The 12,183-nt window shown below is 36.1% G+C and overlaps 2 protein-coding genes across 2 annotated transcripts in view; one reads left to right on the top strand and one right to left on the bottom strand.

Moving 5' to 3' along the window:
* Positions 1–4,850, bottom strand: part of LOC108735556 (roundabout homolog 2) — a 104,310-nt gene extending 99,460 nt beyond the window's left edge. Inside the window, exon 1 of the mRNA XM_018467557.1 lies at positions 4,305–4,850. Within this exon, the coding sequence (XP_018323059.1) occupies positions 4,305–4,374 (70 nt within the window). The 5' untranslated portion in view covers positions 4,375–4,850. The remainder of the gene's footprint in view (positions 1–4,304) is intronic.
* A 5,112-nt stretch (positions 4,851–9,962) lies between these two features.
* LOC112905076 (venom carboxylesterase-6-like) lies at positions 9,963–11,638 on the top strand. The gene is made up of 6 exons (XM_025976740.1): positions 9,963–10,094; positions 10,158–10,295; positions 10,459–10,611; positions 10,675–11,002; positions 11,193–11,374; positions 11,445–11,638. The coding sequence occupies exons 1-6, from the start codon at positions 10,038–10,040 to the stop codon at positions 11,598–11,600; spliced, it is 1,014 nt and encodes a 337-aa protein (XP_025832525.1). The 5' UTR covers positions 9,963–10,037; the 3' UTR covers positions 11,601–11,638.
* The last annotated feature ends 545 nt before the right edge of the window (positions 11,639–12,183 follow it).

The raw sequence follows: 12,183 nt of genomic DNA, 5'->3' as shown, positions 1-12,183 counted from the left end.
TAACAGACGAGCCATTTTAGGAAAGGGCTTCCATACGTAAAAATACGTAGGTACCTATACGAAATGCAACGCTATCTCGATGGATCAAAATCTATAGCCGAAACTCACTTAAATATTTATAATGCGTTCTGCTGCCATGTTCATCAAACCTAAAATTGGTTTTGTCTGATTCCTGGGAGTTGCTCAAGGCAACGACAAGACCAGTTTTTGCGAATACTTAGATGACCGCGTAACGAATGGCCTACGAAGAGAACACGGTCGAGACATATTTTTTTCTACGTCTCACCGGCTCTTTGGTCGATTAGATTTCTGAAAAGAATGACAAAATCGAAACCGATGTAATCGCGGTTAGTCGACCGTGAATTGAAGGACAAGAGCTTTTTCCTGTTGTAGATTTTTTGTTAAATCAAGTAAAACACGATATACATTAAGCGATGATCATACAACACCTCACTAATGAGTCGGGAATCACGAAACAGTACGATGCATTAGGGAAATACCATATCAGGAATGTCATAGATACATTCTTCCCTTGGTGCATAACATACTAATTTTAAATGTCAAATCTGAACAGTAGCTAGGCAATTACCCTTGAAAAACAAAAAATAAAATTTTTCCTCATTAATTTGAGGAAGTGTGTAGTGGGCAAAAAAGAATTCAGGAAATGAATTTTCAAAATAATATTTCATATTGAACTAACTCACTTCTAAAAGATGTCTAAAAAATTTTATGTATGTTTAATCATAGTATATATTAGTTCGACGGATTTGTGACCTAATAAGTACGGTTTGTCGTTGTTGCTGTTGTCATCTCTCGTAGCTTAGTGGTCAAAGCATTGGCGCGTAAAGCCAAAGAGCCCGGGTTCGATTCCCGGCGGGGGTGTGACAACAGCAACAAATTTTTCCTCATTAATTTGAGGAAGTGTGTAGTGGGCAAAAAAGAATTCAGGAAATGAATTTTCAGAATAATATTTCATATTAAAAAATAAAAATTAGGTTTTTGCAGTAGGTTTTAATAAAGAACATACTTTGACACATTTAGATAATGAAAATAACCAAATAAGCTCGATATGAGCCACCCTACAACATGTAAGAAGGTTTTGAAATTTATCCAAAAATTACTACTACGTTGCCTGATGATTGTCAGTGGTCAACCGTAGATGAACTAAATGTGTACCATGATGTCCCTTTAATATCCGTCCACTTAAATAATTTCGTAGCAAATTGAATAAATTAATGTGACATTAATAGAACATAATTAAATTTGATACAGCCCAGAACAGATCGTTGAATTATACCAGGATGATCTCCCTCAAATTGATAACATTAACGTAAACACTCCTTCAATCATAACCAATTAAATTTAATTCGGTATTCTTCAAACAAAAAAAAGAAATGTGGAGTTTATTTTTAATGTTTAAGTAAATTATGTTTGGTGGCGTTACTTTAAACCACAAAATGAGTAGATACAGTACATAAGGTACATACCGTACCATTTATTCATAGAAAGTTTTACTTCGATGGTGCGTCTTTATCTGAATTATATTCATGCGAAATATGGACGGTGAGCGCGGCGGAAAAGAAAAGGTTAGAAGCGTTCGAAATGTGATGTTACAGGCCAATGATGAGGATACCGTGGATAAAGAAGGTTAGAAATGAAGAGGTATTAGAAAGAATAGGAGAACAGAGGACTCTATGGAAGTCAATATGAAATAGGCGAGATAGGTTGGTAGGACACTTTCTCAGGCATGAAGGTCTAGTGTCAGACATATTAGAGGCAAAAACAGGAGTTAAGAAGAGTAGAGGTAGACCTAAATTGTTAAGGATGTGGAATGTTCTAGTTTTAGGGAAATGAGAAGATTGGTTGAGGATAAGGAGTGGAGGTGCGTGTCCAAGCAGTTTTAGGACTGACGACCTTATGATCGTAATCGACCATGTCATCATCGTCATCATCGTCATCATCATCATCATCATTATCATCATAGGTTTTAAGCCCGAACATCGGTCTAGTTCTTCATCCCTTGAGCCAATCTTCGCATTCATTAAAACCTAGAGTAGCCTAAATCTCTATTTGCTAACAGTCTAGGTCTGCCTCCTCCGAACTCCTAATTCTGCTTCTAAAGTTATGTCTAGCCCTTCATAATGGTAATCTAGGTCTGCCCCTGTTCTTCTGAACTCCTAATTCTGCTTCTAAAATTATGTCTAGCTCTTCATGCCTGAGAAGACGTCCTAACTACCTATCCCTAATTGACTCCCATAACGTCCTCTGTTTTCTCACTTATCCTAATACCTCGGCATTTCCAACCTCCTATATCCACGATATTTTGAACATCAACAATACCACATTCCGACGTTACACACCCATACAAAGTCGAACAATCCTGCATCGTCATTTTTGGGTCACACACACGTGCTGGATTGCTTTTCTAAAAACCCGTCCGAAAAATCTGTTTATTGTACATTGATTGCTGAAATATAAATCGTACAGACGTAGGTCCATTAAGAGTTGCAATTCGGTTCTTCCGTCGTCTATATGGCAACAGTAAAGGCATTACATCGCTGGTTTTTTTTAATGGCTTCCTATTTCGAATACGTACAGCGTGTATATTTACCGTTCCGGTACATGCACTGAACCATAAAACGAGTTGCAACTGCATGTGCACGTAAAACGTTTCTAAGTGTAATCAACACATACCTCCCATAGGCATAACCTGCGCAACAACTAACTAAAGTGTCTACCATGTACCTACAGTACACCAAGTAGGTAGGACTAGCAGTAGGCTAGGTGTGCTGTGGTATGACATGGTTGTGAATTGACTACGTAGCGCAGAAACTCATGTAAAGGCAATAATTTTTATTAATTGCCCGGTAAAGTATTACGAAGAGCTCCAGTCATATAACGACTAATTGGCACCTTCTAGTTCTTTAACTATCTGCAAGAGGCAAGTCGTGTGGTTGTCGTATTTAATGTAAAGACGGAACATTTATCTTGCTTATAATGACAAAAAAGCACTACCTGACCTTATTCATTCCCATTTTAATTAATTACTTCTACATTTCATTACTATTACTTTATTTCATCTCCCAGAGCTGCGGAATCCACAACTATGTATGACATGGTTCAATAGGTGGATTTAGCCCAATAATGTAATCAAAAGAACCTTCAAAGTATGAGTCTTTTCTTCTGAAGGAATCATTCGTATATAGGAGTACTTAAAACACGTCCACGTATTTAAAGATGAATATTAATCTGGTGCATTTCTTAAACATTGAAGGAGTATGGATTACCATGGTTTATCAACTTCAACTACTACCACTCAAGTATTTTAAATTTTATTCAAGTGCGATAACTAATAACCATTCACAAGGTACACAAAACAATAGAAAATATTCAAAGTGAATTTCTTAAACGAAAGTCACACCGTCTTTTTCATTGCACCTTAAGAAAATTACTTTCACAATTCCCTTTCACATTCAGAAACTTAGGAGTTAGGCCAAAAGAATTACTTGAAGAACTTAAAATATTCTCAAGTGCAAAAAGCCAGTTATTACAGTAATTTTAGTTGGAGTAATTTGATCATTTACTTCATCATCATCATCATAAGGTCATCAGTCCTAAGACTGGTTGGACACGTACCTCCTATCCTGAGCTACACTTCGCATAACTTAAGCAAAAAAAAAGTACAAAAACTAACTCTTTGGGGAGTAACTGTGTGGTGGTATTGAATAAATTCAATAGGTGCAAATAGAAAACTAAATCAGAGATGAGATAGGTAAGAGAAGTTAGACATCTTGGGAAAGACTGACTTATCTATAGTTGTGCCATTTGTACCTTTTCTGAACAAAAATAAATAAAAATCAATTGTACATAGTTGCACTATTAAAAATAAAACTAAATTTGAAAAACGATGGAACATGATGGTATATTTTAAAAAAAAAGAAAAACTTTATTTTCATGTTTTACGACAACTTGGGTCTTGTTCATTTACACAAAAAGCTGAATGAAATATTTTTTTTATTGCAGAAAGTTTGTTAATTCTTCAGAGGCATTTTAAAGAATTGCTCCGAAATTCAATTCAGTACTCAGTAGAAAATATCGACGATAAAAGCAATGCTAACGTGGAAAGTAACTCAATAAACATTTACAATATCCAGTATTTAAGCATCCGTTATCACTGCAAATTCGAAAGAAGTCTCACGATCAGTTTCTTCTACGACAGTTTGCAGAATCACAGTGACTCTGCTCGAATATTTTCATAGAAAATTACCTAACTATTACAGGCAAAATATTAAAAAATAACGTACCACGTGTACTGGTCACCATGAAAACGACCATTAGAAAAAACACAACAACGTAATCCATCGAAAACCCCATGGTAACGCCGCTTCACACCATCACCACCACCATCAAGTAGCTATTTCTTTTAAAGTGTAACTAATAACGTAATAACCACTCACAGATATCACAAAACAACAGAAAGACTTCAAAGTTTTTTTCCCCAAACGAACGCGACCACCATCGCACAAGAAGAAAATTAGCCCTCCAGGAGTAAGTAGAGGAACAAAAACAGAAAAACAAAGATGAGCACGCTTCCTATTTAATTAATTATTACTCTTTGCTTCTTGGGCGCCAGCCATCCATTCACTGGTCGCCAAAGTCAGAGACGTAATTAAAACTTTATTAATTAGCACCGCGCGTCTAGGCAGAGAGATGCTGAGGATCGACGGCGCTACGCCAGTCACGACGACGCGACTCTCAAAACCTTTCGCGAAAAGAAGGAAGTTGACGCACATGAACACCCTACCGCTGAACAGGCCAAACGGAACTGGCTGTACTTCACCGGCCCAACTTCGAACAACAGTCGGAGTGTGTGGCGGGCGGTGAGGCGGCAGCATCAGCACCGAAGCGCCTCTTGTCTGGGACGGTGGCTCCCCACTGGTCGCCACGACTTGCGTTATTTGTTGTTGTGTGTGTGAGATAGTCGCCCTGCGCCCCATGTGCACCACCAACAACAATATACACAGGGTGGTCTTTATATAGCAAAATTGAAAATTTATATACATGCATGCGAAGACTCAGTTGGTACAAGGCTCACAACCAGCCTAATAAATCCTTGTTTAGTTGATTTAGACGTTACTGTCCCGAGGGCAATAAGGATTCAACTGATTTCATGTAATTTATGACAGAAAGTAATTGCTTGCTCTCTTTCTAAAAGTGACGCTAAAAGTGAATAACATACTGTCCAAAAATTTCTAATATCCCAGAAGGTTAAAGAATCAAGAAAGTACAGTGATTTGGTTTGACATGATGGCCTACTTTATTATACCAATCTTGGAATTATTATTGTTCAACTTTTTTAGCTGATTTTTTTATCGACACCCCTGTTGCATTTTAAAGTTCCTTGATTGTAGCAGGTATAGGTTATTTTTTTCGTAATTTCGAATCTATTCTCCGTTCTGATATCCACGAAAGGAATAGATACCCTTTTTCCAAAATCCTTATGAGACCCGAAACATGTTTCAAAGAATTGGAATCGTCGCTCAAGGGCTTGGAATATCAAATAGAAACCATTGAATTGCTATGTTTAACAATGAAGACTGTTTTCAAGGTTTCATCATTCTTTTTATTCAGTATTAACTTTACTGTACCACGACTTAGACGTTACAGAAATACATTAATAATCTTACCAGAAATGCTTCCAACTCCATATATTTACATGCACACCCATTGACAACTAAAATAAAAGGAGTGTTCATCTCGAATTTACAAATGATAAGATAAAATGGTACTAAGAATTCTATTTTGATCTTCATTAATAAATTGTTTCATTTGTTTCCGATTCCGAATCTTATTCATAAATGAAAACGTTTAATTATCTAGAATAAATAACAATGAACTTGATTACGCGTGCACCTAATACAAAACCAATTCAAGGCTTCTTCTATCAGACCCTTTCCTTCTTCTTTACTAAATAATATTTTGGTTTACCATTCCTCCCTTAATGAGATAATAATACTAGCAGCATTCAAAAACATTAAAATGTCCAAATGGCGTTATTATGAAGTGGTGCGTCAGAAATCCAAACGTTCAAGAAGTACCAATGTGCTTCACCGTGTTTAGTTACATCTTCCAAATCAAACAAATGAAAAAAGCCGATCCAAGCCCAGTAGCGACAAGCTATCACCTACTGGCAAGCAACTGATTACTCTTTCAGCATTTTTGTAATGTAATCGATCTTCGGGGTCCAATATCCAATGGAGCATGAGGCGACGGATTAAGTAGGCTCATGTAGTTCACGTCACGCACGAGCTTCAATTTATGCACCGTTAATTCGTTACCATCAAGAAGGCTGGCTTGAGACGATTACCTAACAAATTATTTCCGTTCAGCTGTTAAACTGGGCGTTTACATTTTTGACAGCGGCCGAACTAGCACAGGAAACGCATACTTACATATGAAGTAAAAATTTGCCTGTGAATTGTACTGCGGAAATGCAACAGAATCAACGATCGGAACGAATCTAAATGATACCGTACCTGTAGGAATAGTTTTGCAACATAGATATGCCCCGTGGCAAAAAAATCAACCCCATAACGCGGGAGTGCCGACCATGCTGATGCTGTGGATTCCAGCACCCTTGATACGTAAATAGTGAATGCGGAGAACCCAAAACCATACACATCAGACCTAAAGTAGTACACAAATCACCACGATTTTTGTCTTTGTTCTGATAAAAATCTGTGGAAAACGGTATTTTTCCACTCCTCCTGAAAGGGTATTTATTAATACTTCATAAACTAGAAACGTAAAAGGGTGAAACAGTGCTGGGAGTTAAAAAGAATTCCTGAGTTGCAACATGAAAGAAGTTAATTTTGTACAAAAACGATAAATGCCTAATTGTTTGAGACACATCCGAAAAATCTGATTCGGTGCAGCCGTTAAAAAATAAAGATCAGATAATCGAATGAAAATTGACTATGGTCAGCATTTTGAAGAGTGCTTTATTTCTAACCGTTTTAGAAACGGTTAGGTACACTTTGTGGTTTTTGATTGCCAATTAATTGAAAATGGTTACGTAAAAGGCTACAGACAAACAAGTGCTGCAAACAATAACGTAACATATTTTGCCTTCATGGGAATACCATATGGAGAACCCCCTGTAGGATCTTTACGATTTCAGATAAGTGAAGGATATCATTATTTGTTTTTCTTGGTCAAAATCTGAAGACATGTAGGCGACTCTGCACTAGATTTCACTATCTTAAAAACTAGTCATCTGACTGCCACACAGTAGAGTGCCATTGTTGGTCTTCTGGGTCAAAACTTGAAGAAACTCAGGTATCTCTGCACTGGGTCCATTATTTTAAATGAACTCTATAGATGGAATTTTTCTGAGTTTTATTATTTATTAGGATCCAAAACCAATGTCATCATGGGATGGAGTAAAGACAGACACCAGAAAAGGTGTTAAGTAATTTAATTTATTTTTGCACCCTAAATAAATAAAATAGCGCAATTTTGAATTTGAAGCCAATATTTCTCATTACTAAATGCTAAGGTAAAGGTATAGATGATGGGGGTGGCGGCGATCGAAAGAGGAGGTCTCCTCCACCACTGTACCATAAAAAGTTCGTGGCGGTCTCACCCCCATAAAAAGTTATGGGGGTTCAAAGTTAATAAATATGCCAATTTTTATACATTTCTAGGCATGTAAATATTTATATAGTCATTCTTAAACAATATTCAAAGGTAAAACTAATGAAAAATACATAAAAATATTGAGAAAGTTATATAAAACATTATTTAAATATCTTTATCAATAGGGTAGGTTAGGTTAGGTTAAGTTAACGGGTTTTGTTCAAATGACCACCCTCTTTCGATCTCCCCTACCCCCACACCCTTCGGGGGTGGGGAGCCATTATCTAACCCCCATAACTTTTTATGGGGGTGAGACCGCCACGAAATTTTTATGGTACAGTGATGGGGGCGACCTCTTCTTTCGATCCCACCCACCCCATCATCTAGACTTTTACCAATGCTAATTTTATGAATGAAATTTTAAGATGATTAAAGCTACCTTGTTATTTTCCTAGTTTAGCTATAAATATTGTATGTATTTGCTTTCATGAACAGACGACATTTGCAACAGGAATTCCCAGAAAGACATTATTCGAGCGTTGTAATCCCACAAAGCAAATTCTAGCTGTTGCGAAAAGAAAGTATACTGCGTCAATAGATACATCGACTGATAAATACAAGTGCGATAAGTTTTGCAAGTTCCGTCTTTGTATAATGCGTTTACAGACGTTTCTGCAAATAAAACATTGAAAGCATGACGTTCGCCTAATATAAATAGACCGAAAAACCGGAAACGTTCAATGTTTAAACGTTTATTAAATATCCAGTCACCGAAAATAACGTGCGCCATTAATTTAATCTTTGGCTTGCTTCTAGATAACATCTGTGAATGAGGGACGTTAGAATTCAAGAAATTTTAATGTAAATAGGCACGACAAACATAAGCCCGTTAATCATACTCGTTACTCTGTTGACAAATCCAGGCGCAATGCGTGAGTGTGTGCACCCGGCAAACTTAAAGTTTCTATCTCTCCGTGATAGTATTAAATCATTGTGACTTTCGAAACAACTACGACTTGTTATTCAAATTACAACTCTTGTCACTCTTAGGTAAAAGATTTTTAAAAATCGCTTATGAAAATTTTTTAAATGACAGTCAATCGTATATTTTAAAAATGGTAATATAATATTTAAAACTATCAGCATCATTATAAAGTCTTCATTCAGAAGGTTATTAGTTATAGATCGACCCACCTGTGCTCCTCCTAGTCCTAGTAATAGATACAAAACAGTAATTTCCGGGGTTTACCGTAGGGTACAATTCCTTTCAGTTGACCCACAACAGGATTTTTAGACATTAGGTATTTAGAGAGTAAAGTTATACTACTTGAATATAAAGTATCATCACCATCATATGGTCCTAGTTAGATACGCACCTCCACTCATTCCTATCCTGAGTTAATCTTCGCGTTTCCCCAAAACTGTTTAACTATTTACAAACAGTAATCTAATCTAGTCTACCTCTACTTCTCTTTACTCCGATTTCTGCTTCTAATACGTCTCTGACTAAACCTTCATGCCTGAGAAGGTGTCCTACCAACCCATCTCGCCTATTTTCTATTGACTTCCATAGAGTCCTCTGTTCTCCTATTCTATCTAATATATCTTCATTTCTAACCTTCTCTATCCACGGTATCCTCATCATTCGGCTGTAACATCAGCAGTATTTTTGTTTTACTTGAACATAAAGTAATGTTATATATTTAGCATGTTTTTATCAAAATAAATATCTGTTAAGCAAACTAAAACAAAAAAAAAATTGTCTGCAGTAATTAGAAGTATATGTAAAAGATCGGAGTCAAAAGTCAAAATACACCCAAACAATTTTGTTTATGAAAAACCAATACCGACATTTCGCTTCTAGTTAGGAGTCTTTTTTGAGATAGACTTTTAAAATCCAGATGCCTTAATTTTAAACAAGTGCGGTGTGTGATTTTGGTCTAAACCTAGGAGCAGTTGAAGAGGACCAGGGCCCTTTTTATGATTTGATTACGTCCTTGTGAAAAATAACAATAGAGGATTTGCCACTGCGTTTTTAAATTGTTGATTACCAAGCCACTCAAATTTGTTGTAGTCGTTTTATCTTATATCATAAGGATATAAACGCATGTAATCTTTACAATTACACATTTCTTTAAGTACTAATTGAAGTTTCGACAACCTATGTAAGCACCTATAAACGAGGATACTGTCCTTTGGATATACGTTTTGATGACACAAAAAATGTAAGATAGATCTAATAATACGAAGTTATTCAAAATTATCTAACTATAATTGACATATCATCCTTAATCAATAACAGTTTGTCATGATATTAAGTTTATTTAGATAAATACGTCATAACTCTTTACCTTAAGTTCCCACTGATCGTCAGATTTTAACTTGAACACCATTTTACTATGCTGGGTAAAACAACTTTAATAATTTTTGCGGTCCTTCTGGAAGGAATTAATGGGGTAAGCAATACTTGAATAGTGAATCATTAGACAATTTATATTAAAAATATTTCCCTGTTATAGTACAACCTAACCATTAAAACACAAAATGGTTACGTAAAAGGCTACGAACAAACAAGTGCTGCAAACAAGAGCGTCACATATTTTGCCTTCAAGGGAATACCATATGGAGAACCCCCTGTAGGACCTTTACGTTTCCAGGTAGGTGAAGGTTTCACTATCATAAAAACTAGTCATCAGACTGCCGCTAGATACAGTGTCATTGTTGATCTTCTGGGTCAAAACTTGAAGAAACTCAGATGTTTGGCCATTATGTTAAATGAACTCTATAAGTGGAACTTTTCTGAATTTTATTATTTGTTAGGATCCAAGACCAGTGTCATCATGGGATGGAGTAAAGGAAGTAACAGACTGGGCGAATTTTTGTGTTGTTCTTGAAACATCTTTAGCCGGTAATCCTGTTGTTGGCAGTGAAGATTGCTTATATCTAAATATTTACGTTCCAAAAACAGAAAAGGTATTAAGTACCAGAAAGAACTTCTTAAAAGCTCGTACTAGAAGCTAAATTTTGAATTTACAGAGAAACGAAGAACTTTCATTACCAGTAATGGTTTGGTATCATGGAGGTGGTTTTGTGCGTGGTGGATCTCGTCCAAATCCCTCGTACTATATTGAAAAACCTGTTATAATTGCTGCAGTTTCATACAGATTGGGTATCATGGGTTTCTTGAGTACTCTTGACGAAAATGCGAGAGGCAACGCTGGTTTAAAAGATCAGACTTTAGGATTGAAGTGGATCAAGAACAACATACGGTATTTTGGAGGAAACCCGGACAGGATAACTATATTTGGGCAAAGTGCTGGAGGAGCTAGTGTTGAGTATCAACTAATTTCGCAGAAAAGCGCAGGTGACCAGAGCTTTTTTATGAATGTCTTAAATAAAGAGCAGCAGCAATAAAAGAGTAGTAGTAGTAGTGGTAGTCTTTTGAATTCTAAACATCTCAAGACTGTTTGATAATTTCGGTTCTGTTGATACACTGATACATTAATGAAACACAAGCCACTAAATTACCTAAATTATTTTGTTTCTATTTTCAGGGCTTTTTAATCAGGCCATATCACAAAGTGGTAGTACTTTAAATGAATGGGGATTCCAAGAAAACCCCTTGGAATTAACATTGAAACTTGCAAGACGGTTTAACATAACAAGCAATGATACTAAACAGGTCATTGCCGGATTACAAAAAATTGACATGGAAGTACTTATCAAAAACTCTCAGGTTGGTCTAGTACCTAAAGCATACTATTATGTAAGCATCTTCCTATTACTTTTATTATTTTTGCTTGCAGCTTGACGGAAAATTTCTACCGAGCGTAGAAGCTGAAAGCAATGAGGCTTTCATTAGTCAAAGTTCTTACGATTTGTGGGCTGCTGGTAAATATCACAAGGTACCATTACTTATTGGCTACAACTCAGAGGAAGGTGCTAATAATAAAAGTAAGTAACCACAATTCACTGATATGGTCACCATCTATACCATCTATATAAGCTCTAGTCTGATAGTAGAAAACCCTTTTTGGAAATTAGAAATATATTAGTTTTCTGCTTCTTCTATATTCGTTTCTTTGGGTTAAACTTTTCCGAAGTTTTTCTTCTATCTGCATCTTCTCGCATGTGGGGCAATGGTTAGCAATTAAATGTTTGTAGTGTTTTGAAGCAAATGGTACTTACTATTCGTTTCAAGAAGTTGGAGATATGCCTTTTCCCTTTATTAGGATGCGCCGTAGCATAATTCCAAATTCAAAATTCGATCATATTTCTCTGCGTAGCTCATTTCTTCACCGATCATCGAGCGAGAGCTAGACAAAAGTGTACAGTACCAATTGCAAAATTATTTAAACTGCCTCGTTAAAATTTAAGAATATGCTTCATTTAAAAGCATATTTAGCCAAAAATAATAACAAGTGAATTAAGTTAACGTTCTACACACCTATAAAACTTTTGCTTTGTTTTCTATTGTTAATTTATATACATTTTTGTTTTAAGAAATTGCTAAACATTTTCGTCTAGTACTGTACAGTTCTAGCC

The sequence above is a fragment of the Agrilus planipennis genome, unplaced genomic scaffold (genome assembly GCF_000699045.2).
Source record: "Agrilus planipennis isolate EAB-ADULT unplaced genomic scaffold, Apla_2.0 scaffold107, whole genome shotgun sequence".
Classification (NCBI taxonomy): Eukaryota; Metazoa; Arthropoda; class Insecta; order Coleoptera; family Buprestidae; genus Agrilus; species Agrilus planipennis.
Note: the sequence above shows the minus strand (reverse complement) of the source record. Positions and strands in the feature narration are given on the sequence as shown.

Coding starts and splice junctions, on each gene's coding strand:
- LOC112905076 (XM_025976740.1), top strand. CDS start 10,038: ATGCTGGGTAAAACAACTTTAATAATTTTTGCGGTCCTTCTGGAAGGA. Junction 10,296..10,458: donor TAGGACCTTTACGTTTCCAG/GTAGGTGAAGGT, acceptor ATTATTTGTTAG/GATCCAAGACCAGTGTCATC. Junction 11,375..11,444: donor TACTTATCAAAAACTCTCAG/GTTGGTCTAGTA, acceptor TTTTGCTTGCAG/CTTGACGGAAAATTTCTACC.